We start from the raw sequence: 26,782 nt of genomic DNA on the forward strand, positions 1-26,782 counted from the left end.
ACGCTTCCTTATCTCGACGCTGGGTGTGATACTGTACACTATCTTGACCTGCGGTTGACGGTTGACGGTTGACGGTTGACCCTAACTCCGCACGCCATGCCAGCGCCAAAAACAGAGGTGAAACTAGCCTCGCATCATTCCAACACGGTCCACACGGGAGCCAATGGAAACAGAATGGCGCCATCAGCGGGTCTGGTGGCTTGAGGGCTTCCCCACAATCGAGCACGGGAACCGTCTGGACCACGACCCCGTGCGTCTGCCAAATCCGATCAATTGATGCAAAAATCTGCAGATGAGGTGAGATGTCGTGAGAGACAAGGACTGAAGGCGAGAGAAAAAGCACACAATTCTCAACGGTCGTTGCGACGGCCTACGGGAGTCTAACGCTGGCTCCCTTGTGGCAAAAGAGCAATCACCTCTCTTGACTCTCGCAATCATGCATCATCTTGCAGGTCCAAAGTTGCTCGTGCCAACCCCCAACAACGTCAATCAAGCTGCACATAGCATACTCCGTACATACGGATATTGGCAAGCAATATAGAAACGTTCCGAGCGCGACCTCGACGAACCGACGCGGAAATGCTTGATCACTCCTCACAGGCGCTTTCTCTGACGCCGTGGAACCAACACTGCCGTGTAACCATGTTTGTCAATCTATCGCGAACACTGCACAGACCTCTCGTAAGATGCCATCGTGAATCTGACGGGATTTTTTGGCTCATCCTCACCAGCGACTTGTTGCTTGCGTGGGTTGATGCGAGCGAGTGGAATGGCGTGAGCATCACGTGCAGACGCTCCTCCTACGCGGCTTCCGCTACTGTGTACATTTTTTGTTCGTGTATATCGCATGAGGAATCAACCAAGTACAAAAGGTAACACTGGGGAACACAGAACATCGGAAACTTGCTTTGTCCATCATGATCCTACGGCAAACCGAACTTCTCCGCCAAGCAACGCGGCAGCCGGACCATTCCTTCTTCCGACTTCTCCGATCCTGTGCAGGGTTTTGTGCGGGCCTGCCGCTGTAACGAAAAATGGAGCCCCAGTTCGACATCACGTCACCGCAACAAATTTTATCGAAGCAAGCCGAACAGCAAACTTGTCGCCTGCATGTTGCTATAGACACAGGATTCTCAATCCACAGCAGCGGGAACTGAGGACTCTACTTCGCAGTTGACGCTGATTCTGGGTTGGCATATCTTCAAGAAATAAAAACATCAAACCCAGACCAATCGTCATCATACACAGTAGTAAACAATAATGACACGAAGCCCATACGCAGAGGACCTCGCCCTCGCCATCTCAACCGTCCATGCCGCCTCCCTCCTAACCAAACGCGTCTTGCGCACCTTCTCCACCTCCGTTTCCGCAGAAACAAAAGCGGACGACTCCCCCGTCACCATCGCGGATTTCGCCGCCCAGGCCATCCTCATTGCCGCCCTCCACGCCGCCTTCCCGAGCGATGCATTCGTCGGCGAGGAGAGCGCGCAGGCGCTGAGGAGGAATGCCGAGTTGGCGGACAAGGTGTGGGAGCTTGTGCGACGGGCTGCTGCGGAGCATGACGAGGATGGAAGTGGAGGGCTGCAGGAGGAGGTGCACGTGCAGGCGCAGGAGGAGGAGGAGGAGTCGGCGCATCGTGGTACAGCATCGCAATTGCGGCGGAGGTTGCACTTCCCGGCCACCAAGGCGGAGATGCTGGATGCGATTGACCTCGGCGCTCAAAGCACGCAGCAGACTAGTCAGGGCCGCGTGTGGGTGCTCGACCCCGTGGACGGGACGGCGAGTTTCATGGAAAACAAGCAGTACGCTGTTTGCCTCTGTTTGCTGGTCGACGGTGTCCAGGAGGTTGCCGTCACCGGCTGTCCGAATCTGAAGTGGGATGTCATTAGTGAGGGGGAGTGGGATGCGGAGGCAAATGCGAAGGCGCCCAGGAGAATCCATGAGGATCTGGTTGATGCCGAGGGATACGGGGTCTTGCTGCATGCTGTCAGGGGCGAGGGGGCATTCATCAGGAAGATTCACGAGACCGGGCTGGGAGAACCGCAGCGGATTGTTATCAACGACGATGTCGCCACAACTACGTCAAAGGACCTCTCAACTCTCAACTTCATCGAAGCCACCCTGGGCAAATCCAGTCTCTCTCAATCCGATCACGAAGCCGTGGCTCGCCTTCTCTCCGCTCCCTGGCCCGGCACTATCCTCTGGTCCCAGCAACTCAAGTACGTAGCGCTGGCCCTCGGAGCTACCGACGTCATGTTGCGCATTCCAACGGACAAAGGAAGGTACACGCACGTATGGGATCACGCTGGCGGACACTTACTGTTGACGGAAGCGGGAGGTATTGTTCGGGATCTCGAAGGTGGGGAGATCGACTTTGGACGCGGGAGGAGGATTCTGGGGACCAGGAATTTCGGTATGGTTGCCACGAGGAAATGGTGTTTTGAGGGGGTCATGCAGGCGGTGAGCGAGGTGCTGCGTAGGAGAGGGGGTTGAGCGGGGGAGTGCAAATGCGTCATGATGGGCGCTTTGTGTATGTGGAAAGTATCACGACATCAGCGTCGTTTTCGCGGGAGAGCAAAGACAGGGCAAGACAAAGCCAGGTCCGAACGTGTGACCAACACGACCTGCGCGAGGCATCGCGGATTACTAGGGGGAGGAAGGAGACACAAGCTGTCTAGCAAGATGATGCTAGCAACCGGCTCCATGCGAGTGTCTTGTACTGCATCGTTCACAACCAGGAAGAATTTGAACATGCATGATCGTGCTCAGACTTGCTCTCGTGATTCCGCCGCGTTCTTCGTGCTTATCTTGGTATCTTCATTACGCATCAGCGCTGCCCATCGCTAGCTATTCGCCGCCGCCATTTTTCCGGAAGGATACTTTCTCCACGGCAACGTTCTCCACACCGTTAGCGTCTTTCCTCAGCTGGTACACGTACAGCACGAGCACATCTCCTTGTACCTTACAGAATGTCAGCATTGAGTCACCCAAAGTGTGCCCATGTCACCAAGCAAGTGGCGGTAGCATAGGCAGACGATCCCAACTCACATCCATAAGCACAAAGCTCGGCGTCGGGTCCTCCTCTTCCGGCCACCACCCCGTCGTCATTGCTCCCGTCGCGCTCCCCGGATTCACGAAAAACTTCCCTTCCATCTCGTACGCCTCGAACCGGTGCGTACCTCCCCATAACAGAACATCCACATCCATCTGCCTCGCGGCAATGAGCAAACTATCGCCATCACCAGGCGGAATGATAGTCTGACCGTGTGTGAAGCCTATACGTAGGGAGCCATGTGTGACGACTTTGGAGAGGGGCAGGTTCGGCGCATCGACGTCGAAGTCGCCCTTGACGATTTGCAGGTCGGGTGCGATGCCGCGGAGGAATTCGAAGGTTTCTTTTGAGGTGATGTTTCCGAGGCAGAGGATTTGGCCGATTTTCCCGGGGCCGAGGAGTTTTTTGAACTTGGTGAGGGATATGTTAATATGCGGAGCGGTGGAGCGGGGAGAAGTACGTGGTGGGAGGATGATTGATGCAAGTGGGTGACGGCTGCGGAGGGTATATAGGAGATGGCTGTGGACATGATCGTACCTTGGCTGGTATATCCTATGTTTCCTGTAAGTGTGTGAGGCCAGTGGATTGTTGCGCTTTGATATGGGGAAGCTTACAGGAGCTCTGTCTGGTATGAAGAGGTCGCCGAGGACGAGAACAAGTCTTGAGGCCATCGTAAAGACCTGGTCGGATGTGACGGGGATCAAACAACAGGAGAGATTGAGAAATTCCTTCGGAAGCAGGGTCAATGATCAATTTAAGGGTAGGCCCTTGAGTGATTCTCATGGAGCTTGAGAGCTCATCAATCGGTCCATGGGGTCAGCTCTCCCGAGTGCGGTGGCAGATCCCTAGCCTTGGCAGGAACGATACGGTCTAGCTTGATCAAGTTAGCTTGGGGCTTAACTGAACGACATGCCAAACCCTCCACAGCATTTGCTCAGAATCCAAGGTTGACAACCCTCTGTAGATACAGGATACGCCCTTGATTTACGCTGTACTGAGAACAGGTTCGCAATGAATCCCACGGAGAGCGTGCCTAACTAAGAGATACCACCTCATTATCCAGTAGACTCTTGTAGGCATACAGATTGACATCCCGATTCTTCACGCTCTATGACGGGGTCATAACCACTTGCTCCGTTCGCCTCGACTTGCCGACATAATCGCGTTCCTCAACCGCTGGGAGTCTCAGTTCAACCTGCTAATCCTCCAGATGAAGCGATTAGCGACTTGATCCGGAGTATATTTGCGACCTATTCTAAATCTGTTATGTTCTCCCCTAACTTACCGTTGAGGCCTTTAGGAGCACACAGCACTCTAACACTAAGGTAGAAGCGTCATACAGGAGGCATATAGCATGCTTAAATTGTTTACGAAGATCATCTGCATAGAGAGAGAGGAAGTCCGTGAGGAAGACTCGCACCATTCAGAGAAGAAATAACAGATGGTAGCGGGTTGGAGTTTAGCATGGGGACCGGCCGGGGAGATGAGGGTGGTTTCTTAAAGGATTCCTCTCGCGCAGAGAATGAGCAAAAGTTGAGAGATGGATGTAGACATGCGTCCCAATACAGCTCTTTTTGCAGTATGTTTCCTGTCTTTATGGCTCCTCCTGACTAGTTCCGGCTCGACATCTTTCACTATTCTCTCCTAGCAGAATCCACATTAACATACAGATAGATGCCGCTTCTTTCGTTGTGTCATTTCAGTGCAGAGATTTCTCATTGCCCTCCATACTTTGTACTAAGTAGAAGTAGTACGCGTCTCGGGTTATCGTAGCAGAACAAGCGCTGGCCTCCAGCTTGAGCGCCAGGGAGGGACGGGAAAATCACGTGGCTCAGCCACCGCCGTGCCTTCCAATCAAGGAAGCCGTCAGTTCAGGTACCGGCGTACATCAAGCAGCCATTATTTCTGCAATCTCACACACGATCTTGATTTCAATTATTACCGCGAAGCCAGACATACGTTCTGCGTTGACAGTTTGCCCTGAACCCGCAGAGTAGTTCACCACGAGCTTCGACACCTTTACGATCACCGACTCTTTGGCAATCTGCTGGCTTAGACCAACCGTAAAGATGCAATGACGCCTCTAACCCTCCGACCGTACAATGAACAAGCGCAGTCGCCACTATTTTCACTTTTGCCACTGGAGCTTCGCCTTGCAATCTGGACTCTCTACTTTGAGGGTCGAGTCCATATCATTACGTGTATGGGCCGACTGTGTGGGATTCCCTGTCTCGTACCTGACCTAGCCAAATTTTCAGAGAATGCACACGGGCTCTGCCGGCTGCTCATTCGTTCGAACCAGACGGAGGATCAACACTATACAGAGCTGTTCGAACGTCTGGCCCTGACAGGCGACGAAGACTTGCTTGGGGGTCAAGACTCCTGCCAAGGGAAGTTGGCCTTGCTCTTGACCTGCCGCCGGATGTAGGTTATTCTCACATTGATACCATCATACGCCCGACTAATAGCTCTCAGTTATGCCGAGTGTATCCCGCTATTGTATTCGGTGCCTTTGTTCGACTTCTCCTTCTCAACATACGCTCTGACACACATCCATAATTTCATCCCCGAGGCAGGACTGGAAAGCATAACGCGAGTGAGCTTTACCCTCAACCATATGCATAGGCCACCGCGGAATGGAAGGCTTAATGGCAGCGGAAGGATATGGCGAACTGCATGTGCCAACTTGGCTCGTATGAAAAGATTGAAGTATCTCCGAGTAGAGATAGAAGTCGATCCGGACGAGAGCCCACTTTGGACAGCAGCCGAGAATGACATTCTGGAACCAGCTAGATCACTGACGATTGCACAATTGTTCGAGCTCATTCTTCACTGGCCCGCGAATCCAAACACTAAGCAGATAGGCAACGTGGTCATTCGTCGTCCTGGCCCTGGCAGGGGGGTTCACGTCGACTGACCACTGCCGACCTCCAGATTCCACTGCTCGGAACGTTGGGAATGTTCCATATTACCTGACCGAACAATTCCAGAATGAAAGCGAGGAGTTGGGTCAACTTATAGGGCTGCCACAGGTTTCCCTTCCAATGAAACCGGTTAGTAGGAGACCTTGCGCGGAAAGCCTAGGATTCCTGGGTTGCACGTGGGTGCCTCTTATCTTTTGGTTGTGCCTGATCTTGGAGACTCCATCGTGGACGAAATGATAGCACTGGGAATGGGCCCGAATTGGAACAGACAATGCGCAGACAAATGTGGAGAACATGTCATCAAGGGGCCATGTAGCGGGTAGACGCCCATTCATCATGACCAAGGTTTTATTCTTTCAGGATGCTCAAGTTCATTCACAAGCCACTGTTTTGGCCGGACATGTTGTCAACGCCCACATCAATATCGACTGACAGTTTTCATGTTCAGACAGTGAGTAACTAAACTTTAAGGTCTTTCGTTAACGCTAATCACCTTGGTGGGACCATCTTTTTGCTACTACCACCCCATAAACAAGCTTGTTGAAGCACTCACTATTTGCGTGGCTTGTGTTCACGTAAGTAAACCAACCTCTCTCCCGCTTATTGCGGAGTTCCCTCACCGAACCGACTACGCAATATTCTCCCATCCTTCACCATCTCCGTAATCGTCTTGATGCTCTCCTCAACCGCGAGTTGCGCAATCTGGTTGTCGTTACCACGCATTGTGTCTCACCGTATTAGGACGTAGAAGAAAGAAGTAACAGTCACTGCTTTCAGGTCCTTGGCCTCGTCAGGCGATGTCTAGATTGAGTGGAGGGCAAAACGGTGCATGTAGCAAGGAAGGCACGTCCGACGGAAAGGTATTTGCTCAGTCGAGCTAGCTCCAAAGTCCATATACAGCACCCAGGATGTCCTTATTCAGAAAAGCAAGACTAATGGAGTGATTGCGATCGATTCCCCACACTCTCGACGAAGGAGCGAAGCAAATGCCGTGAGACGCGGTCACAAGGGTGTCTGCCAGTTGAGTTCGCTTCAAAATTTAGGATTATTCCATGGTTGAGCAGTGGTACAGAACACCACGAAGCTCGCTTGACTTCTATGGACATCTGCAAAAGGTTGTGCAGTGGTGAGGACATAGTAGCTCTTGGTCAATTGGCTGCACTACTTTGAACAGCTGGAATGAACACCAACGAGGTGCGCGCGAACGAGAGGCATGCATCCACCAGAACTGCTCAATGAGAAATCGAAGCTGCTGTCTACTGTATCTTACCCTTATTCACAACGAATGCCTCCAAAGCAGCTGCACCAGCGTTAGCAACCATCACGTCTCAATGGGTTGGGGATGAACGGACAAATGGCGGACCACAACCGGTTCTCTGCCTCCCTGAAAACAACGGACCTAGGTCCGTAGAAGACTTCGTCGCTAACCTCTTCCGGATGCCGGGGTAAGCAGTGCATGAATGACCAAGTCTCCTTTGCGCCTCCACGCTTCGCCAGTTCAGAGGTTATCTGGAAACCCTTAAACGCAGCGAGACGCTTGGCTGTCTCCTCCTCTTGTCCCATTGACACCCAGGTGTCGGTGACGAGGATGTCGGCATTCTTGATGGCCTCTTCTGGTACGTTGGTCTCGAATAGCTTGCCAGCTTTCGGTGCTGTAGCAGCGGCCTGGCTAATCACCTCGCGCATCTGTTGTGGGATCTCATAGCCCTTGGGTGTCGCTACGGCGATGTCTACACCGAGTTTGGCGGCGCCGACGGCAAGATCAAACAAGACGTTATTCGCGTCACCGACCCATGCGATCTTCATCCCTTCCAGACCGAGCGTCGAACTGGAACTTGAGAGGTTGACCTCCGCGATCGTGAGGAAATCGGCGATGATCTGAAGGGGATGGTAAAGGTCGGAGAGTGCGTTAATGACGGGTACAGAGGAGTGTTTCGCTAGGTCCGCAACATCGGAGTGCGGCCCTACTCGGGCGACAATGGCAGAAGTCATGCTGGATAGCACAACGGCCGTATCGTAAAGAGATTCGTTAACCTGATCATCGTGAGCGAAGGAATCACCATTGCAGTGTATTTTCCTACACCAAGTTGTATGTCATCCTTGCCTAGAAACATGGGATGCCCTCCCAATGTGACAACAGCTCCCTCCGTGGATATCCTCGTACGGGTACTCCTCTTGCTGAAGGTCATAGCAACCGTCTTTCCGGTCAACGCTCCGCGCAGCGATTGGGGAATCTCCCCTGATTTGATAGCCGTTTTGTGTTTATGAGCATTGCGAACGAGGGTAGTGAGTTCTGCTGGCGTGAGATCCGCAATTGAGAGCAAATGTCGAGGTGCGAATGGAGAAGTCTGTGGTGTTGCGGCGGAAGAGTAGTAACGGTGCAGACGGCGCTGCAGTGTAGAGAACGCTGGGAAAGGACGAATCGATGCCATTGACGCTAGAATTCACACTGATGAGCACGGCAGTCCCAAGGAAAGGTGACCCAATTTATAAATGAAGCTGGATACGCCTGTGAGTCAATAATCCTTCTCTTGTGAATTTGGACTCACCGACTGGGTTGCAGTGCACGCCCCACTGATGCGAGACTTCGGATCCGGGGAACTTCAGCGCTTGCCCGCTTTAAGCATAGCGCCCTTACACTTATCGGGTTATCGATGACGAACGATGAGCGTTTCCCAGGCACGCACGCACCCATCAACAACCACCATAGAACTTGCAACACGGTCGACTTCTCTCTTGGTTTTGCAGAAACAGAAGAGGAGACGACGGCGACTATGCAGTCGACGGCACCCAGCTCTCGCCCAGGGTCTCAGAGATCCGGTCGATCGTCTCGATCGCGGCGCTCGCAGCCTTCCAGCCGAACTACAGAGGAGACGCCCTTGATAGCTCGCGAGGAGAGGCGTGAACATGAGGAGACAGACGATGTGGACTCGCAGGCCGAGTCACTGAAAGGAAGGGGGTGGTCGTTGCGGAAAAGATGGCCTAGCATTCTTGCGCTGCTCCTGCTCTGTTGCTCGGTCGTCTTCGTAATGCTCGGCTTCCTGGCTACGGAGGGTATCGAGGAATATGCGGTGCAGGCTGCAGACTTCAAACCGACAAAGCTCTCGTTATCCTCGTTGACGAAGACTGGTGTCAAGGCGCACGTGGAAGGCGATTTCAGAATGGATGCTTCTAAAGTCAAAAAGAGCAGTGTGCGCAATCTTGGACGTTTTGGGACGTGGGTTGCGAGGGAGGTCGAAAGTGCACCGGCCGATGCTGAGGTTTATCTTCCCGAATATGGGGATGCGCTGATTGGCACTGCGAGAATACCGGGTGTCAAAGTGAATATCCGGAACGGACACACTACACACATATCCTTGGATGTGGATTTGGAGCCCGGCTCCTTGAATGACATCCGGAATATCGCGCATGACTGGCTTGATGGCCGTCTGGCTGAGGTTCATGTCAAAGGAAAGGCCTACGTCCCGCTCAAGTCCGGTCTATTCCGGCTCGGGACTCAAACTCTGGAACAGGCGATGGTCTTCAAAGGTACGTGTTGCATTCGCTATGGCTAGACTTATGTTCATTCACTACTAACACTACCAAGGAGCTGATATTCCCACCCTACCTGCGTATAACATCACAAGGGTTAACCTTAGAGAGGCAAGGGGAGGCAATAAAGGCATGGGAGCTGACGTATCGGTGTCCGTGAAGAACGATTTTCCGGTCGAAATCACAGTCCCTGCAGTCGCTGTGGATATGCTTGTCGGAGGTTGTCAACCTTCGGATCAACTCATTCTGGTCGGAACCGCAGAGACGGCGGAGTTGCACGTGGAGCCCTTCATCGACCTGAACGTGACCGTCACCGGACGCGTGGAAGAACTTCCCGACGAGCTCACCACTCAGTGTCCCAACTCTGCCAAATCGCCACTTGATTCTCTTTTGGGAAGTTACATGCAGGGTGAAGATGCTACAGTTTATATCCGTTGCTGCGAATTCCCGGATCCGTCAACGCCGGGCTGGGCCAAGGATCTCCTGCAAGACATTACCGTTCCAATACCGTTCGCTGGTCGGGATATGGGCAACCTCATCAGGAACTTCTCCCTTTCAGATGTGCATTTCTTTCTTCCTGACACGACCGCCGATCCGGAAACCCCAGAGTCCAATCCGCAAATCTCGGCTGTCATCCTAGTCGACATTGGCTTGCCAGAGGAGATGAACTTCCCACTAGCCGTTAAGCATATCAAAGCTGATGCTGATGTGTATTATCACAAGAAGAAATTTGGAAAACTTAACTTGAGGAAATGGCAGAAGGCGAACTCGACGCGGATTGAAGCGCACGGCCATGAAGGACCGTCTCTCTTGGTGCAAGCTGATATCAAGAAAGCTCCACTTGAGATTACTGATGGCGCAGTGTTCTCGAAAATCGTTCAAGATATGTTCCTATGGGGGGAAACGGTGCTCCTCGATGTCAAAGCTGCAGTTGGTGTCGAAGTGAACACTCCCATGGGCCAATTCGCGATACGCGATATTCCTGCAGAAGGAGTAGTTCCGGTCAAACGTTCGTGACCTAGTCCGTGGACCGTATCTGGGCCTGCATCTTAACAGGTGGGCTAACTTCTGTGATCCAGCTATTGGGCATGGCACTGGGGACGACGGCGGCTCCATCTTCAGCAAACTTAACCTCAGAATGGGGAATCTCTCGATTCTCAATACCTCGCCTTCGTCCCTCACTCTCCAAGCGCATGTCAACTTCACCAATCCCACCAACTACTCCGCAACGGTGCCTTATGTGAACATCAACGTCCTGGTCAACAGCACTGTAATGGGACAGGCCACGGCGGATCATATTGTTGTACATCCGGGAAACAACACCAATCTTGTTGTGACTGCGATATGGGATCCATTTACCAATAGCGGCCAGAGGGGAAAGGCGATTGGTAGTGAACTCCTCTCCCAATATGTATCAGGTGCGATATTCCTAACATCTCTTACGAGGAACGCTTTCACTGATCCAAGCAGGTTTCAACACATCCTTCACTATGCAAGCTCACGAGGGCACAATACCCCATCAACCGTCTCTCGGCCGCCTTCTTTCCAAGTTCCCCGTCACCATTCCCGCACCCCGGCTCTCGGGCCCGAAGCAGCCAGGGGATAACGATCCAGACGAAAAAGACCATTTCATCCAGGATGCCACCATGCACATTCTCTCGTCAACCGCCATCTTCACTCTCGCATCCCCATTCCGAACCACGACTATGTACGTCACACATCTGAATGCAACAGCGTACTATGAAACGCATCCCGCCGGAAAAATCATCTACGATTTGCCCTTCGCCATTCCACCCGGTATATCGACCTCGCCCCGACTACCAGTAGATTGGAGCCTGGATAGCCTGGGGTATGAGGCTATCAAGAAGGCCCTGGGCGGGTCGTTGAAGCTGAACGCGTTTGCCGAGGTGGGCGTCCGGATAGGGAGTTGGAGAGAGCAGATATGGTACAAGGGTCAAGGAATTGGTGCGAAGATTCGGTTATAGTGGCTGTTACAGTGCTTTCTGTTTGTTAAATTCTGGGATGTTTTATGCTTTTATGTATAGATACGAAGCGAGGCGTTGGTGGGGTCCGTGGATTGGGGTTCTGTGCAGGCACAATATTTCTGTCACGTTTTGTGATTTTTGTTTCCCTTGGATAGGATCGTTTTACCGGTCTTGTATAGGAATAGACATGCACCTTTGAGCATGGTTACCGTTTAATTACGTCTCAGAGGGCTCTCTGTTCATGCGCAATCGCAAGAAAGGACCGACTCACGGACTGCAACTTCCATTCCAGCGGGTTGAAATGTCAACGCAACCCAACACAATTACGCGACTCTAGTAATGTGCATGTTGACAGATAGGTCGTCCTCCCCTACATGAAGACAGATGCTCCACGCAGCGCTAAGAAAGGCCTGAGTGATTATGTAGCGGCTTCGCAATGCATGCCAGACACACATAATTTGGACCACTATGGCAGAGGCTTCTTCCGACCCATGATAACAATGTTTCATTGCTGCAGAGGGAGAGGGGTATCTCAAAAATGCGAGTGTCCAACGCCATGCCATATCGACGATAAATTCCACATCCTCTCCTCCTACAAGAAATCCTTCCGTTCCCTACGAAATCATCCTATCGACAAGGTCGCAATCACCATTTTTCCTTCGCTGCGTTTGCCGCCTTGATTCGACTCTTAATCCGAACCCGCCGCACCACGTATTCGAAACTCCGAGGTTCCCGAAGCAATCCCTCGGATAGAAAACCCACCATCGCCGGCACTCCGTGGGACCAACGGTTTCCCATTTTTCGTCATCCTCGATAAAAGCGATCCCTTCCCCTTACTACTCTCGTCATGCGTTATCCTCTCCAAAAGACTTCCTTTAGCATTATTCCTCGTCTCATCCGTAGCATCCGATCTCCGATGATAGCTCATTGGCGATGGTGGACGACGTTCCCGACTCCGACTCTTCCGGTAGTGATACCGACTTGACCGTCCCTCTTCGGAAAATCCAAAACGGCCATCTTCATCGGAGGCGGGGGATGCGGAGCGGTCGCGAAGGCGCCCGTAGTCGTTGTAATGTCTGTTTGCGCGGACGGGTTCACTTGGCATTTCGGCGAAGCCGTAGCGGCCATCTTCGGAGGAGAGGGGGGACGCGGACCGACCGCGCAGACGGCCGTAGCGGGACTCGCGCTGCCTGAGGAGGGTTAACAGAGAACTCGCAGAGAGAATGAAAGCACGAACCCCTCGGGATCAGGACGATAGGAATCCACAATGTGATGGTGAGGCCGGGGAGATCGCCTGTTACGCACGCGGTCGCGGCTCTGCGGCTTGTGGTCGTCTTCATCGCCATAATCTAAGATAGTGGGGGACGGTCGCCGCCGGCGCTTCTCAGGACGCTTGTCATGGGGGCGCCGTGGTTTGCGGTCGTTTGTGTTGGCTATGCGGATCCAGAGGGAGACTTCTGGCATTTTTGAGTATGGAGCAGCGCGTCGCGACTCCTGGGGTTCCATCATGATTGCGTCTTCTGCGAGCTCCGGGTGAGTTAACAGGGATAGGGCTTCGGCGGCTGCAGCCTCGTTGTCGTACACCAGGTTGACGGAGCTGTCATTGATCCATTGCGTTCTGATAGGTACGATTGCTTGGGAATGCTCCTCGACGTATGCGACTGGATCTTCAGGGCCGAAGTCGTCTACTCCGGACAGGTTGAGCATGTTGGGCGTGGGCTGCGGGGCGATATTTGTAGTATCCAAGGATTCATAGTAAGCCGCTGGGACATCGGTCATATCTTGATCGGTGGAATCCATAATAGCGATATTAGGTGAGTTGAATGAGAGCGGGAAGAAAGGTGGTTATTGTTGAAGCTGCTGATATTGTATGAGAGGTGAGGTGAGAAAGCTCTCTGGCGCGAGAAGCAACTCCAAGCGCGCCAAGCTCGAGCTTAACCACAACGGATGACTAAGCAACTAGGAGCAATGATGGGGCTAACATATATATATATATATATATCCGCGACATTGGTGTTTGATTCTTCAGGGAAGGGTGCGTACTCGTACTGCTGATACAGAACCAGAAGGTTGTTTCAAGTTAGTACTTCCCGTTGCTTGTGTTATCACCGTATAGAGCATGCCGAGCGCTTCAACTTTGACTTTCATCTGGATGCCCGGCCCTCTTGAATCCGTCTATTTCAAGCTTGTCCTTCCAGAGTCAAAGTTCCTGTTTTTGTGATAAGATACTCCGCCACAGCCACATCCTTCCCGGACTCTTTCCCGTATCCCGACTGCTTGATACCACCGAACGGTGACTCTGCTGCCGACGAGTTGCCTATTTCGTCAACAAGATATCTTCTTTGCGTCGTGGGAGGACCTACCAGTGTTCATTCCAATCATTCCAGCGTCCAGATTCTCGAACAGCCGCCACATGCGGTCGATGTTCTTCGTGAAGCAGTAAGAAGCCAGACCCATGCTGGTATCATTCGCAGCCTTTACAGCCTCGTCCTCTGTGTCGAATTTGATAAAAGTGCTGACGGGTGCGAAGATCTCCTCCTTCGCAATGTCCATGTCCGGTTTAATACCAGAAATGACAGTCGGTTCGAAGAAATAGCCTCCGTTCTTCTCGAGCTTCTTGCCTCCGACGTGGATGGTCGCGCCTTTGGACTTTGCGTCGTCGACAAGTGACTGAGCCTTCTCAATGCCTCGTGCTGTCGTTACAGGGCCCATGGTAGTGGTGTTGTCCGCACCGTGGCCGACTACAATCTTTTTGACCTCTGCAGTCCATTTCTCGAGGAACTTATCAAAGATTCCGGACTGGACATAGATACGGTTCGCCGTGACGCAGGCTTGCCCAGCATGTCGATATTTCAGTGCGAATACTTGAGCTAATGCTTGATCCAGGTTGGCATCATCGAATATCACGACAGGACAGTTGCCGCCAAGCTCCAATGTGACCTTCTTGAGGCTGTCGGAGCAGAGCCTCGCAACCAGTTTGCCCACACGAGTAGAGCCTGTAAAGGACACTTTTCGAACGAGCTCATGTCGGCAAAGCGCCTCGCTGAGTTCGGGTGTCTTCTCCAGATCAGTGGTAAGGATGTTCAGGGCCCCATCAGGGAATCCAGCCTTGCTGGCAAGATATGCGAGTGCAAGTGCAGTGATGGGAGTTTCTGGGCTCGGCTTCACGATCATCGTGCAGCCTGCAGCAAGAGCAGCTGCAGCTTTCCTTAGCACCATGGCAATGGGGAAGTTCCAGGGTACTAATGCTGCGGCAACCCCAAGCGGCTGCTTGATGGTGAAGACCCGTCGGTCCGGCAGAGAAGGCTGGAACACTGTGCCCTGAATTCGCTCCGCTTCTCCGGCGAACCACCAGGTGAATCCAGTTGAGTAGTCGATTTCGCCGTACGCCTCCGCTTTAGGTTTGCCTGTCTCGTGCACCAGGATAGTTGCCAGGTCCTCTCGGTTTTCACGGATCAATGCATCCCATTGAAAAAGCAACTGTGCTCGTGTCCTTGGGCTCACTTTGCGGTAGCTCTCGAAACAGTCATGTGCGCTCTTGACGGCGTCATCGACGTCAGACGCATCGTTGATAGGGCACTCTATCCATGGTTTTCCAGTGCCAGGATCTGGATCGAGGTAAGTCTTGTGTCATGGGCCAAACCAAATAACTGACCAACCACTTCAAATGTCTTGCCAGACTTTGACTTGACCCATTTCCCACTCACGAAGGACTGATTGTGGAGCAGTTCTGGATTATTGAGCTAGTGATAACGGCTTAGCCCACTATACGGAATATAGAGGCAAGATTCAAACCTCGAAGGGCAGTTCGTATTTCCCTTTTAAGCCCATAATGTCTATGTTATGTTTCGTGGCTCTATGCAAGGTGGTGTTACGGTCGTGCCTGGTATGCAATGGGCCTCGGTTCGGTGAGGGAGCTTCTGTCTGGAGACGACTAATATAATCAAACGGAATATCCCCGGTCAAACTGCGCTGCATAAGAATCACAGTGCTTCAAGCTAGTTCGGTCGTCTGCTGAAGCTTCCTCGACTTAAAAAGAACGCTTATGTTCGGCTCTTCACTAAACGCCCGTGACGCTGCCCGGCGATCTCCCAACCCCGCCGCCACTTCGCCATCCGAGTCCCGACATGTCACCCTGATTGGCCCTTCCCGCCCTTGGGAGTACTGTATTCCGAGGCAGTTGCCCTAAATCCGAATGAGCCTCACGTCTCTTGAAGTTCCGCACGACGTTATAGAGCCCCTCATTCTTGGCGGCAGCTAGGATTGCTACCCCACGGTGAATACAATGACCAGGAATGCCGAAGCACGGCTAATGCTTCTACGGATAGACGGCTGACCTTTCGGGCTGCCTACTAGAGATGTGGGACCGCCATTGGAGTGCCTTGTACAGCAGGAGTGACTCCCGTTAGACTGCACACGCCTGAACCAGTTCACACCAACTATCGCTACTTCTGGTAGCCTCTCAATTTCCGGATATCTTCAAGAAAGTCTTCCCGCATAGCAAACATGGGTAGACTCGACGGCAAAATCGCCATCGTTACTGGTAATCCCTCTTGACAATCCTGCACCATGCACCGCTAACCTCCTCCCTAGGCGCAGGATCCGGCTTCGGCGCCGCCATCTCAAAGGCCTTCGCCTCCGAAGGCGCCAAAGTCCTCGTCTGCGACATCAACGAGACCGGTGGCCAAGAAACCGTCGCCTCCAACCCGTCCTCCCTCTCCTTCCATAAAATGGACGTGACCAAGGCGTCAGATTGGAAATCTACCATGGAGACCGCCATCCAGAAATGGGGCAGAGTGGATATCCTGGTGAACAATGCAGGGACGAGTTATAGGAATAAGCCGACGCTTGAGGTGACCGAGGAGGAGTTTGAGAAGGTGTTTGATGTTAATGTCAAGGGGGTATATTTGGGGTGTAATGCGTGGGTGCCGCAGGCGATCGAGCGGAAGGAAGGTGGTGTGATTATCAATATTGCGAGTGTCGGCGCTACACGGCCGAGGCCAGGGCTGGTGTGGTATAATGCTTCGAAGGGAGCGGTATGGAATGTAGGTTTGGCGGCAGCGCTAAGATTATTCTCCCACTAACGGTGAATTAGGCGACCAAGGGACTGGCAGCAGAGTATGGTCCTCATCAGATCCGCGTAGTCAGCATTTGTCCCCTGGTAACCAGTACGGGACTCTTCTCCCACTTTACTGGGGTAGAGGATACTCCGGAGAATCGGCAGAAGTTCGTGAGCAACGTACCGATGGGTCGTATTGGCGAGGTGGACGACGTTGCTTCAGCATGCGTCTTCATGGCCAGCTCGGATGCGAAGTTCATCACTGGTGTAAACCTGGAGGTGGACGGCGGCAGGTGCATCTAGTCAGAAGGCTTCAGAAGGCTTGCAGAGTTAATGCGATCATACCACAACTTGAAAGGTTCCCGTGCCAGGGTCGTCAAGTGAGCACTGCAGTATATCGATGAGATCCAATAGGTGATCGTGCATAGGAACGGATAGGCAGTTACAACACACGTATATGCGCAAACTCAGGGAGCCCAATCGAAGTAAGACTTGCGTGCAAACTACTTAGGTTCCTTCATCATGGGGTATCATCGTCACGCTAATCGTACAATCATCTCCGTTGCCTTCAAATTATACAGAACATCCAAACCCAAAACAGTCACATCGTGCGCACCTTACAAATGGCGACGGCGTGTAGTGGTCGTAGTACGACCATCAGTCCCATGCATACGGCGGGTTCCCGCGGCCTACACTCGTCAGTCACCCACTCCTTCTACATCAAAAGAGAGGATAACATACCTTCAGCCCCGGACGCCTCGTCAAAGAACCCCTCAATTTCATCAGGGCACCAGAGACCTTGTCTCCCATGGTAACACGACGCCTAGGGTGCGCGGCAGCTACCCCATGCATATGACCGCCATGGTGCCGCGTAGTCTTCGTGGTAGTAGTCGTTGTCGTCGTCGTGGTGACTGGAGCACGACGACCAGCAGTTGTGCGCTTGGGGCCGAGAATTCTGGTCCTCAGACTGGGTCGGGCGGTGCTCCTGGTGGTGCGGGTGGTCCGGGGTGCAGTTGTGCGGTGGGTGCGGCGCAGCAGAGGCATGTTGATGTTGCTGGTTGTTGATTATTTGAGGTTGTGTAGGGTGAATACGTTTTGAGGATGTTCTTGGAGTTGTAGTAGTGATGGTTTGAATCAAAGACTGCCCGGAAACGACCATTCCTCCATCTTTATATACGTCTTACCTTTCCCGTACACATGGGTCGTATAAAGAGACGACAACGACGTCATGCTAGCACCCAAGCCTACACAGTACCGTACCGTACACAGTGCAGTTACACAGTACGAAGCGACGCCTGAACATGTGGCGCATGACGCTTATTAGCGTACATCTCGAGTATTCATTGGCTTGCAAGAATGGCCAACAGAAAGTTGGGAGGGTGGGTTGGCCAGGGCATCCGCGGGAAGTGTGGGGTATGACGTCAGTGCCTCCGGCGCGCGTCATCTTTCAGCTTGTGGTGGGCTACGATTTGATATGCGCAAATGGAATACACAATGAAGGATTCCGTTGCAGGTTTTTTTGAGATGGTACGCATTCACGGGAGAGCGTTGTCTTGGCATCTATTATGGGGTGCACGATGTGTGTGAGCATTTCGTTGCGATAGCCAGCTGCAGTAGAAGGGAACCTCACCCTGAGATGTCCGTAGCACACAGTATAAGTACTTGTAAACAAGCAGAAAACTCGCAAATCCGAGATCTAAGCGCTGTGGCATCTGATAAATCGGAAGATGGCAATGTTTCCCCGAAACCATCGTCACCGCTGTGTGGTCGACGTGGTGATGTCACTTAAAAATCACAAGTGGAGCTGATACACAGTATATATCCAACAACGCGCCCAAATAAACCTCTCCTCATAGTAACGACTTCCTCTCCACGCACAGGATCCGAATCTCTTGCAAGCCGCCCTCATTGATCACTAAACCTACCTACATAAACTCCTATACACGTCTCATTAAACACAATGTCTGACAAGGGACAATTCGAGCAAGGTACGCACGTCGTTTGGATTTGTCTCTCCAATACCTAACATGCCCAGGATACCAGGTGCCTGTCCAGCATCAGGACGTCCCTGGACTGCAATCAAAACTCAACCCCGCACCCCAAGTTGACCATCTCCCCACGCCGGATGGCGGATCACAACTCTACAAGGCGGCCGGCAAGTTGGAAGGCAAGAAAGCATTGATTACCGGTGGAGACTCCGGAATCGGACGTTCAATTGCCGTGCTGTACGCCATGGAGGGTGCAGACAGCTACATCGTCTATCTCCCCGAGGAAGAGACGGACGCACAGGAGACGAAGAAGCTAGTCGAGCAGAAGGGAAGGAAATGCTGGACCCAGGCCATTGACATCCGGACGAAGGAGAACTGCAAGAAGATTGTGGAGGATGCTTTGAAGGCTATGGGAAGCATCGACATTTTGGTTAATAATGCCGCGTATCAGATGATGGTGGAGGATATCAAAGACCTGTCTGAGTAAGTACTGGGAGATGGATGCATGTCTGTGCGAAGCTAATGGCGTACTAGGGATCAATGGCATCGGACCTTCGACACCAACATCCATCCCATCTTCTACCTCTCCAAGTATACCCTCCCACACATGAAACCCGGCAGCACCATCATCAACAACGCCTCCATCAACGCTTACATCGGCCGTCCCGATCTCCTCGACTACACGACCACCAAGGGTGCAATTGTCTCCTTCACCCGCGGTCTGGCGAACCAGTACGTATCTAAGGGTGTCCGTGTCAACGCCGTCGCTCCGGGACCCGTCTGGACGCCACTTATCCCATCAACCATGACCGATGAGGCTATCAAGCAGTTCACTGCCCCTATCGGAAGGCCTTCTCAGCCTAGCGAGATCGCTACCTGCTTTGTGTTCCTGGCTGCGCCAGATAGCAGTTCCATTACTGGACAGGTGATTCACGCCAACGGCGGTGGCTTCACTACCAGCTAGAGAAGTGCATCCAGGCGCGCAAACCATGCTTTTGCGCACGGTATACGAGATACGATTGATGATTATCAAAGTCGAGGAAGCTGGGACAGTATGAGCACTAGGTAGCGTTCGATGTAAATGATGACCAGGTCAATTTGATTCACTTCGAAACCTTTCCGCTGTCTCACCGGGTGAAAATTGATAAACGATGGATTCATATTGCTGGTTATCCACACTTACGCCAATTTACAGGGTACTTGCACACACCAGCCACGCAGAAAGAATCAAGCGAAATCAGATGACATTGAACGCTTAGCCGGGGGGAAGCATGCTCTGGTCAACAACGTCTTCAGCTGCCTTCTCTTCCACCTCGCTCGGCTCATGAAGCGGGGACCGAGGCAATGCCATCAGACCTGTCTCAAATTAACCAATTGCTCATGCGGCACATTAGGGAAATACTAACCTGTCCTGGCGGATTCAAGGATACCAAAGGGAGCAATAAGCTTCATGAAGGAGTCAATCCTAGTTGACTTGGCCGAGACCTCCACGATGCAGTTGTTCGTGCTGATATCAAGCACTTTTCCTCCGAATTGGTGTGTAAGGAACGTGATGGCTCGCAGATGCTCATGCTTGTGCCTCAGTGCTTGGCTGACAGCGAGATTGTTCGGGTGGAAGTCCTTCCTCAGGGACTCACGAGCGGCAGCCTCTGCGAGAGAGTCACGCTCCGCATCCGACAACTCCTCGCCCTCAAATCCCTCCTGGACCGGGGGCATGGAAGCCATCTCGCGGTGATGAGCTAGGAGCTCTTCGAAGTACTCTGGACCAAGAATGGAGATCTTGGCAAGGAGAAGCTCGCGCTGGACGAGGGGGGAGCTGGTATAGTCCAGCACAGCCCAGACAGGGACAAGATCTTCCAATTGTCGGCGGGCCTGCTCGACCACACCGTCCTGGCCTTGCAAGACAATTGTCATGCGGGAGAGATCATCAACCTCGGTATTGCACACAACCAAGCTGTCAATGTTGAAGCCACGGGCAGCCAAGATGCCGGAAACGCGAGAGAGTACACCGGGTTCGTTCTGCACTAAGCAGTTCAGGATATGGCGTTTCGGGGGAGCTTGGGACGGCAGAGGAGTCTCGTAGAGGATGCTGCTCACGGCCGCTTGAGCGGACCACGCGGGAGGGCGGTCATCGGTCGGGAGAGGCGCAATACGACGGTGGAGAGCCTTGTATGCCAACGCCTGTGTCGACGACGAGCTGGAGCTGGAGAGGCGCTGTTGCTGGAGGGGAGCAGCGGAACGTTGCTGGCGGAGGATGGAGTGGAGAGGCAGAGCTTGGACAGCTCGCCGGGACGCCATGGTGCAAGGAGAGACGCTGCGAGGCCAATTGAGGCAGCGGCGAGGACTGCTGAAGAGAGTGGGAGCGGTGGCCGGCAATCAAGTATCTGTTTGTCGCATGCGGAGCAAGCAGCTCGCATACGACGAGATCAATGAATGACTGGGTCGGCAGAATTTCTGAGCCGAGATCGGGGTCGCGCAGGGGCCATGGGTGAAGGTCGTCAAGATGCCTGCGCGGCCTTGGCGCCAGCTTCCGCTAAGCCTTTTTGCTCGCACTACTCGAACCGCAACTTCTCTATCCCGCTTCCTTCATTCGGGATCTCAACACCTGCGAGTTCTGCTCCTACAGTCATGTCGGACGACGGCCGCCCCCGTTCGCGCTTTGATCGAGGCCCTTCTGCTCCGCGCTCCCGTTTCGACCGGCGCTCCCGCTCGCGCTCGCGCTCACCTTCAGCCAGAGATTCCACATCGCGTAGGACCCGCAGCCCAGTCGCGCGTGAGGCTACGGACAGCCCATCCGCAGCGGAGAAGAAGCCTCCTTCGAAGGAAGCTGTGTTGAAAGCTGCCGAAGCTGCCAGAGCCGCTGCCGCAAGGATCTCAAAACAGCTGGAAGCGAAGAAAGGCATTCAGCATGTCGATGTGCCGCCTATTCGCACGGTGAGGCTGTCTAGCGTACCCTCGGGGTACAACTCGCCTTCTAATTCTGAGAAGGCCGTATCGAGCCCTCCTGTCGCGAAGTCGCCATCGACCACCCCTGGTGGTGCCGTCATCCGCGAGGCGTTCCAGCAGGATGGCGACTACATTCAGGACATAGAGATCAATGATCTGCGTAACCGCTACACACTGACCAAGGGATCTGTCCAAAAAAAGGTAAATAGCTTCTGTTGTCCGACTGATCGGTTCAGGCTCTCCCTCCTCTCCTTGGCTGTCGCCCAGGTGTGAATCCTGGCGACGTCAGTCCAGGTTCTTTTCTCTACAACCCCTTTCGCTGTTACGTGTAGCTGAAGCTCACTGCTTATAGCTGCCTGGCACCACCTTTTTCAGAATGCTGACCTTGATTGTGTGACATCTAGATTAAAGACGATACTGGCGCCGGTACGCAGCCTTCCAAATATTGACTAGAGAATTACCTGCTGATGCTTGTCAAAGATGTCACAACTCGAGGCAGTTATTATCCAGACAAGAGCTTAGCCACGGTCGCAGTAAGTTCCGCTGATATTGGAACAGTATGCTCGGTCTAACAATGTCAGAACCCACCACTCTATCTCCGCGTCACGAGCACATCCAAAGAAGGCCTGGAAGCAGCGGTAAAAGAGATTGAGAAGATGATGCAGCAAGACCTTCCAAATCTGGTGGATGAACGTAGGTTCCGTCGGAACCGTGAACAAGACCCGGTCGAGCGTGACGAGTTTGGACGAGTACGTTTTCCTATTCAGGCATCGCTGGTCCCATATGCTGACTTACGTAGCGTAAATGGCCCGAAGAGAAAATCCCTATTGACCTCGAGCCAATCAATGGGTTCAACCTGAGGGCACAGGTCGTTGGCCGCGGGGGAGACAATGTCAAGTATATCCAACAAGAGACCGGCTGCAAAGTGCAGATCAAAGGTAGAGGCTCGGGGTTCATGGAACCTGTTTCTGGCCAAGAGAGCGATGAGCCGATGTTCTTGCACATTGCGTATGTTGAACCCCGTCTAGTTTTCGCTGTCTAGTCTGATACTGACGGCTCCCAGCGGACCCAAGCCGGAAGGCGTAGCGCAAGCCAAACAGCTGTGTGAGGAGTTGCTTGCCAAGGTCAAAGCAGACTATCAAGCTTTCAAGGAACGCCCGCCACAGCACCGCTTTGGTAGTGACGATTACTCGGGCAGACGGTACGGTGACCGGGGCGACCGCGATCGCAGCCAGAGCTATGGCTATGGAGCTGGTTATGGAGGCCATGGAGGTCTCGAGACGCCTCAGGCAACGCACTCTCCTGCTCCCATGGCTGCTACCGCTGGCATGAACTCCGCTGCTGCCTCTGGGGACTGGACGGCGCAATATGCGCACTATGCTGCATACTACGCCGCTCACCCTGATCAGGACCCTTATGCCCAATATGGCGGATTCGCTACATACATGGCATACTACCAGCAGTACTACAGCGGAGCTGCTGAGGGTGCTGCAGGGTCCGCAGGTTCTCCTCCTCCTGGAATAGGCGGTGCTGCTGCCCCTCCACCTCCCCCTCCTCCGCCATCTGAGCCTGCGCCTCCTAGTGCAGCGCCTCCGCCGCCTCCTCCGCCACCCCCGGCTGCATCTCCGCCAGGTGGATACAATGCTGTATGTCTATCTTTCCTTACCACTGAGACTACACGCTGACGGTCCTCCCTCAGGTACCCCCACCCCCTAGCATGTAGCAATGAAAGTTCAGAGGCACTCCTCGGTGATGGAGCAGCGGCGTCGTCCTAAAGAACAGGGGGTTGGGCGGCACATTATAGATCTCCATGGGCGATGATTGGGATTTGGTCGCGTGCAGGAGGCGTTCACTATGCTCTTGGGGACCAACTTGATGGCTTGAGACTTCAGTACGTACTGCAATGTCGCCACTATGTAAAACTGTATTCAGGGACCCACCATGATTTTCCCTCTACAGTAATAGTATCATACCATGTCAATGAACCGTACACACCTGGGCAGAATGCATGGTGACTTTGTCTTGTTTCTGATTGGTTCAAATGCCAAACCTCCCGTCCCAGTAACATGCATGGGCAGCTCGGTGTTGTGGGGAAGTGAGCACGGGCCGAAGTCGGCTACTTGAAACTTTTGTGATTAACAGTCGTGGTGGCACCTTGACAACATTACGAAGGCATTGCGAGCTCTCTGTTGCTCAAAATGCGGGCTCAAGCACTGCGGGCAAGTCAGGCAGCGCCTTTGAGGGTGAGTAGATATGCAGCCCCCTGCTTGCGCTTCTGTGAACCTGCAAAGTGGAAGACGATCAATGTTGACCCTCCCAGCCTATCTCTGCCCACCTTCGATGCTCCCAACCCGCACTGCGAAGATGTCTCGCCACGAGTTCCAGCCTTCCCTCGCACAGAGTAGACCTTGCGTCAAGGACGCCGCCCTATAAGAAGCTGGCCCACAAGCTTGAGGAGGTCAGGAAGATCCTAGGTCCTGGGAGACAGTTGACGCTTGCGGAGAAGATCCTGTACTCACACCTCGACAATCCGGAGGACTCGTTGTTGTCCAATACGAATAATGGAAGGGATATTCGGGGAAACGCAAATCTTAAGCTCAAGCCCGATCGGGTTGCTATGCAGGACGCGTCCGCGCAGATGGCCCTGCTGCAGTTCATGTCGTGTGGGCTTCCCTCGACCGCCGTTCCTGCAAGTATCCACTGCGATCATATGATTGTTGGGCAAAAGGGTGAACAGGCGGATTTACCGAGCTCCATTGCGGGGAATAAGGAGGTGTTTGACTTTTTGGAGTCGGCAGCGAAGAAGTATGGTATTGAGTTTTGGCCACCTGGTGCGGGTATCATTCATCAGACTGTGTTGGAGAATTACTCGGCGCCAGGATTGATGATGCTCGGAACGGACAGCCACACGCCTAACGCCGGTGGTTTGGGGGCAATTGCGATTGGTGTGGGTGGTGCGGACGCGGTCGATGCGTTGGTGGATGCACCATGGGAGTTGAAGGCACCTAAGATTCTGGGTGTTGAGCTCATTGGCGAACTGAGCGGCTGGGCCTCTCCCAAGGATATCATTCTGTATCTTGCGGGTCAGCTTACAGTGAGGGTAAGCTTCAACTGATGCCTGTATCGCGAGCAGACGCTAACAGGCAGTACAGGGTGGAACTGGATACATCATCGAGTACTACGGCCCAGGCGTACAGTCTTTGAGCTGCACTGGCATGGCAACGTGCTGCAATATGGGGTACGTTCATCAGGATCAAACGGACTGTGCATCTGGCTAACCATCGATTACAGCGCTGAAGTGGGTGCGACGACATCACTGTTCCCCTTTTCCCCGGCTCACGTCCCCTACCTCCAAGCAACGCACCGTGGCCCTATTGCTGAGGCCGCTTCCAAGATTGCCTCTGGGCCAATGGCTCAAAATTTGCTGCGCGCCGACCCTGAAGCTGCCTATGACAAGGTCATCAGGATCGACCTCTCCAGACTCGAGCCCCACATCAACGGCCCCTTCACGCCCGACCTCTCTACCCCTATCTCCAAGTTTAAAGATATCGTTGAGGAGAAGGGGTGGCCGAAGGCTTTCGGTGCCGGTTTGATTGGTAGCTGCACCAACAGTTCATACCAGGACATGACCCGCGCTGAAGAGGTGGTCAAGCAGGCGTCCGCCGCGGGCCTCAAACCCAAGGCAGATTTCTTCATCACGCCCGGTAGTGAACAGATTCGTGCAACCCTGGATCGAGATCAAACTCTGTCGACGTTCTCTGCCGCCGGCGGAACCGTGCTGTCAAATGCTTGCGGTCCCTGCATTGGCATGTGGGACAGAAAAGATGCGCCACCAAAGGGTGAGGCAAATGCCATCTTTACATCGTACAATCGCAACTTCCCCGGCCGGAACGATGGAAATCGTGCAACCATGAACTTCCTCGCCTCCCCTGAATTGATCACTGCGATGGTATACTCCGGATCCACTACCTTCAATCCTGCCACCGACTCGATTGACACGCCAAATGGTCCCTTCAAATTCACACCTCCGAAAGGCTCGGATCTTCCATCCGCTGGTTTCGCGGAGGGCCGGCCTGAATTCTTCGCCACTCCCGGCGTGCCTGACCCTACTGTGGAAGTAGTCGTCGACCCCAGATCTACACGTCTTGCCCTCCTCGAACCCTTCGCTCCCTTCCCCAACTCCGAACTCAACTCCCTCCGCGTCCTCTACAAAGTCAAAGGCCAATGCACAACTGACACCATCTCCGCGGCAGGACCCTGGCTGAAGTACAAGGGTCATCTTCCCAACATCTCCGAGAACACGCTCATCGGCGCCGTGAACGCGCAGACGGGTGAAGTTAACGTTGCTTACGATGTCGATGGCACCAAGTCCGGGATTCCCGAACTGGCGAAGCGGTGGAAGGAGAAGGGTCAGGAATGGCTCGTTGTTGCCGAGCATAACTATGGGGAGGGCTCAGCACGCGAGCATGCTGCGTTACAGCCCCGTTATCTCGGCGGACGCATCATTCTCGCCAAGTCGTTTGCTCGTATCCACGAGACTAACTTGAAGAAGCAGGGTATCGTGCCCTTGACCTTTGCCAACGAAGCGGATTACGATCTTTTCGAAGCCTGTGATGAGGTTGCTACGAGGGGTCTGCTGGATGTATTGAGGAGTGGAGGGAAGGGTGAGGTCGATCTTGTGCTGAAGAAGAAGAGCGGGGAGGAGGAGGTTATCAAGACGAAGCATACGCTAAGTGAAGATCAATGTGGATTTATACTCGCGGGAAGTGCATTGAATCTGTTGGCGAGGAAGGGGAAGGAGGGGCTCGAGGAGATTACGAGGCAGAGTGAGCTGTCTCTCTAAGCTGAGGGATGACTGTCAAGGGAGGACTTTGGTGTAGACGGCGCGTTAAGGGCTTGTATTATATTGCATAGCCCAGTGAAGGGCATCCTGATACCTTACCAAATTATGATTCTGACTTCCTTCCTCGATGCCGGACCTTGGCCGATGGAGATGGTTGTGGGACATGTCGAAGCGCGATCCCACGTGGTATGGGTCGCCAGCCCTTTGGGATTTGGAGAAAACGACATGGAGCGGAGCTCGGTCTCACTTACACCGAGCAGGATCATTTGTATCATAGAGTATGGGTGGCGCCATGCCCAATCTATCAGGTATATTAGCAGCCCGGACTTGAGGGACATGAATCGATTGGAATTGGGGGGAGAATGCCTGCGAAGTGGGCGTTACATATGTATAGATGAACTTTGGAGATTGATGATCTAACAGAAAAAAACAATCGTTTGGTTATAGTAGAGCT

At 53.3% G+C, this 26,782-nt stretch overlaps 12 protein-coding genes across 12 annotated transcripts; 6 read left to right on the top strand and 6 right to left on the bottom strand.

The window, feature by feature from the left end:
* Positions 1-1,260: 1,260 nt before the first annotated feature.
* On the top strand, positions 1,261-2,493 carry EI97DRAFT_368620 (3',5'-bisphosphate nucleotidase-like protein; the record flags this gene model as incomplete). The annotated part of the gene is made up of 2 exons (XM_033795143.1): positions 1,261-1,573; positions 1,646-2,493. 2 exons carry the CDS (start codon positions 1,261-1,263, stop codon positions 2,491-2,493), a joined length of 1,161 nt encoding a protein of 386 aa, XP_033658147.1.
* A 30-nt stretch (positions 2,494-2,523) lies between these two features.
* On the bottom strand, positions 2,524-3,723 carry EI97DRAFT_471449 (retrograde transporter; the record flags this gene model as incomplete). The annotated part of the gene is made up of 4 exons (XM_033801831.1): positions 2,524-2,961; positions 3,049-3,462; positions 3,590-3,604; positions 3,667-3,723. 4 exons carry the CDS (start codon positions 3,721-3,723, stop codon positions 2,848-2,850), a joined length of 600 nt encoding a protein of 199 aa, XP_033658148.1. The 3' UTR covers positions 2,524-2,847.
* Positions 3,724-6,859: 3,136 nt separating this feature from the next.
* EI97DRAFT_388542 (ornithine carbamoyltransferase mitochondrial precursor) lies at positions 6,860-8,408 on the bottom strand (the record flags this gene model as incomplete). Its single annotated transcript, XM_033796184.1, has 3 exons — positions 6,860-7,276; positions 7,329-8,010; positions 8,058-8,408. The coding sequence occupies 3 exons, from the start codon at positions 8,406-8,408 to the stop codon at positions 7,233-7,235; spliced, it is 1,077 nt and encodes a 358-aa protein (XP_033658149.1). The 3' UTR covers positions 6,860-7,232.
* Positions 8,409-8,659: 251 nt separating this feature from the next.
* EI97DRAFT_490806 (uncharacterized protein) lies at positions 8,660-11,728 on the top strand. Its single transcript, XM_033802242.1, has 4 exons — positions 8,660-9,504; positions 9,563-10,516; positions 10,587-10,925; positions 10,978-11,728. The coding sequence occupies exons 1-4, from the start codon at positions 8,751-8,753 to the stop codon at positions 11,490-11,492; spliced, it is 2,562 nt and encodes an 853-aa protein (XP_033658150.1). The 5' UTR covers positions 8,660-8,750; the 3' UTR covers positions 11,493-11,728.
* Positions 11,729-11,835: 107 nt separating this feature from the next.
* EI97DRAFT_2588 (uncharacterized protein) lies at positions 11,836-13,437 on the bottom strand. Its single transcript, XM_033794204.1, has 2 exons — positions 12,730-13,437; positions 11,836-12,682 (listed from the first exon to the last, which is right to left on the bottom strand). The coding sequence occupies exons 1-2, from the start codon at positions 13,290-13,292 to the stop codon at positions 12,181-12,183; spliced, it is 1,065 nt and encodes a 354-aa protein (XP_033658151.1). The 5' UTR covers positions 13,293-13,437; the 3' UTR covers positions 11,836-12,180.
* Positions 13,438-13,672: 235 nt separating this feature from the next.
* Positions 13,673-15,323, bottom strand: EI97DRAFT_367630 (aldehyde dehydrogenase; the record flags this gene model as incomplete). Its single annotated transcript, XM_033795101.1, has 4 exons — positions 13,673-13,809; positions 13,856-15,100; positions 15,148-15,235; positions 15,288-15,323. The coding sequence occupies 4 exons, from the start codon at positions 15,321-15,323 to the stop codon at positions 13,673-13,675; spliced, it is 1,506 nt and encodes a 501-aa protein (XP_033658152.1).
* A 201-nt stretch (positions 15,324-15,524) lies between these two features.
* Positions 15,525-16,899, top strand: EI97DRAFT_408717 (3-ketoacyl-reductase-like protein). Its single transcript, XM_033796650.1, has 3 exons — positions 15,525-16,035; positions 16,086-16,537; positions 16,588-16,899. The coding sequence occupies exons 1-3, from the start codon at positions 15,999-16,001 to the stop codon at positions 16,852-16,854; spliced, it is 756 nt and encodes a 251-aa protein (XP_033658153.1). The 5' UTR covers positions 15,525-15,998; the 3' UTR covers positions 16,855-16,899.
* Positions 16,870-17,918, bottom strand: EI97DRAFT_428709 (uncharacterized protein). The gene is made up of 2 exons (XM_033797275.1): positions 17,293-17,918; positions 16,870-17,240 (listed from the first exon to the last, which is right to left on the bottom strand). The coding sequence occupies exons 1-2, from the start codon at positions 17,593-17,595 to the stop codon at positions 17,169-17,171; spliced, it is 375 nt and encodes a 124-aa protein (XP_033658154.1). The 5' UTR covers positions 17,596-17,918; the 3' UTR covers positions 16,870-17,168.
* A 124-nt stretch (positions 17,919-18,042) lies between these two features.
* Positions 18,043-19,845, top strand: EI97DRAFT_428710 (3-oxoacyl-reductase). Its single transcript, XM_033797276.1, has 3 exons — positions 18,043-18,539; positions 18,587-19,022; positions 19,074-19,845. The coding sequence occupies exons 1-3, from the start codon at positions 18,512-18,514 to the stop codon at positions 19,501-19,503; spliced, it is 894 nt and encodes a 297-aa protein (XP_033658155.1). The 5' UTR covers positions 18,043-18,511; the 3' UTR covers positions 19,504-19,845.
* On the bottom strand, positions 19,795-20,894 carry EI97DRAFT_490811 (acetolactate synthase small subunit mitochondrial precursor; the record flags this gene model as incomplete). The annotated part of the gene is made up of 2 exons (XM_033802243.1): positions 19,946-20,894; positions 19,795-19,895 (listed from the first exon to the last, which is right to left on the bottom strand). The coding sequence occupies exons 1-2, from the start codon at positions 20,835-20,837 to the stop codon at positions 19,795-19,797; spliced, it is 993 nt and encodes a 330-aa protein (XP_033658156.1). The 5' UTR covers positions 20,838-20,894.
* Positions 20,895-21,188: 294 nt separating this feature from the next.
* On the top strand, positions 21,189-23,119 carry EI97DRAFT_364082 (uncharacterized protein; the record flags this gene model as incomplete). The annotated part of the gene is made up of 7 exons (XM_033794999.1): positions 21,189-21,473; positions 21,528-21,686; positions 21,890-21,911; positions 21,966-22,018; positions 22,067-22,234; positions 22,285-22,493; positions 22,549-23,119. Coding segments are annotated over 7 exons (1,467 nt in total), but the record flags the coding sequence as incomplete, so codon positions are not given.
* A 477-nt stretch (positions 23,120-23,596) lies between these two features.
* Positions 23,597-26,651, top strand: EI97DRAFT_388561 (mitochondrial aconitate hydratase-like protein). The gene is made up of 4 exons (XM_033796185.1): positions 23,597-23,728; positions 23,806-24,585; positions 24,638-24,723; positions 24,777-26,651. The coding sequence occupies exons 1-4, from the start codon at positions 23,684-23,686 to the stop codon at positions 26,326-26,328; spliced, it is 2,463 nt and encodes an 820-aa protein (XP_033658158.1). The 5' UTR covers positions 23,597-23,683; the 3' UTR covers positions 26,329-26,651.
* The last annotated feature ends 131 nt before the right edge of the window (positions 26,652-26,782 follow it).

Source organism: Westerdykella ornata, assembly GCF_010094085.1.
Source record: "Westerdykella ornata strain CBS 379.55 unplaced genomic scaffold EI97scaffold_1, whole genome shotgun sequence".
In the NCBI taxonomy this organism is placed as follows: Eukaryota; Fungi; Ascomycota; class Dothideomycetes; order Pleosporales; family Sporormiaceae; genus Westerdykella; species Westerdykella ornata.

What these genes read in the sequence shown, in the direction of transcription:
- EI97DRAFT_2588 (XM_033794204.1), bottom strand. Translation starts at nt 13,292, where the DNA reads ATGGATTCCACCGATCAAGATATGACCGATGTCCCAGCGGCTTACTAT. An exon ending in TATCGTCCTGATCCCGAGGG is followed by an intron (nt 12,683 to 12,729) that starts GTTCGTGCTTTC and finishes AACCCTCCTCAG; the next exon opens with GCAGCGCGAGTCCCGCTACG.
- EI97DRAFT_428710 (XM_033797276.1), top strand. Translation starts at nt 18,512, where the DNA reads ATGTCTGACAAGGGACAATTCGAGCAAG. An exon ending in CAAGGGACAATTCGAGCAAG is followed by an intron (nt 18,540 to 18,586) that starts GTACGCACGTCG and finishes TAACATGCCCAG; the next exon opens with GATACCAGGTGCCTGTCCAG. An exon ending in GATATCAAAGACCTGTCTGA is followed by an intron (nt 19,023 to 19,073) that starts GTAAGTACTGGG and finishes ATGGCGTACTAG; the next exon opens with GGATCAATGGCATCGGACCT.
- EI97DRAFT_490806 (XM_033802242.1), top strand. Translation starts at nt 8,751, where the DNA reads ATGCAGTCGACGGCACCCAGCTCTCGCCCAGGGTCTCAGAGATCCGGT. An exon ending in ACAGGCGATGGTCTTCAAAG is followed by an intron (nt 9,505 to 9,562) that starts GTACGTGTTGCA and finishes AACACTACCAAG; the next exon opens with GAGCTGATATTCCCACCCTA. An exon ending in AGGAGTAGTTCCGGTCAAAC is followed by an intron (nt 10,517 to 10,586) that starts GTTCGTGACCTA and finishes TCTGTGATCCAG; the next exon opens with CTATTGGGCATGGCACTGGG.
- EI97DRAFT_388561 (XM_033796185.1), top strand. Translation starts at nt 23,684, where the DNA reads ATGCGGGCTCAAGCACTGCGGGCAAGTCAGGCAGCGCCTTTGAGG. An exon ending in GTCAGGCAGCGCCTTTGAGG is followed by an intron (nt 23,729 to 23,805) that starts GTGAGTAGATAT and finishes TGACCCTCCCAG; the next exon opens with CCTATCTCTGCCCACCTTCG. An exon ending in CGGGTCAGCTTACAGTGAGG is followed by an intron (nt 24,586 to 24,637) that starts GTAAGCTTCAAC and finishes CAGGCAGTACAG; the next exon opens with GGTGGAACTGGATACATCAT.
- EI97DRAFT_428709 (XM_033797275.1), bottom strand. Translation starts at nt 17,595, where the DNA reads ATGCCTCTGCTGCGCCGCACCCACCGCACAACTGCACCCCGGACCACC. An exon ending in CGAGGCGTCCGGGGCTGAAG is followed by an intron (nt 17,241 to 17,292) that starts GTATGTTATCCT and finishes TGACGAGTGTAG; the next exon opens with GCCGCGGGAACCCGCCGTAT.
- EI97DRAFT_408717 (XM_033796650.1), top strand. Translation starts at nt 15,999, where the DNA reads ATGGGTAGACTCGACGGCAAAATCGCCATCGTTACTG. An exon ending in CAAAATCGCCATCGTTACTG is followed by an intron (nt 16,036 to 16,085) that starts GTAATCCCTCTT and finishes CCTCCTCCCTAG; the next exon opens with GCGCAGGATCCGGCTTCGGC. An exon ending in CGAAGGGAGCGGTATGGAAT is followed by an intron (nt 16,538 to 16,587) that starts GTAGGTTTGGCG and finishes ACGGTGAATTAG; the next exon opens with GCGACCAAGGGACTGGCAGC.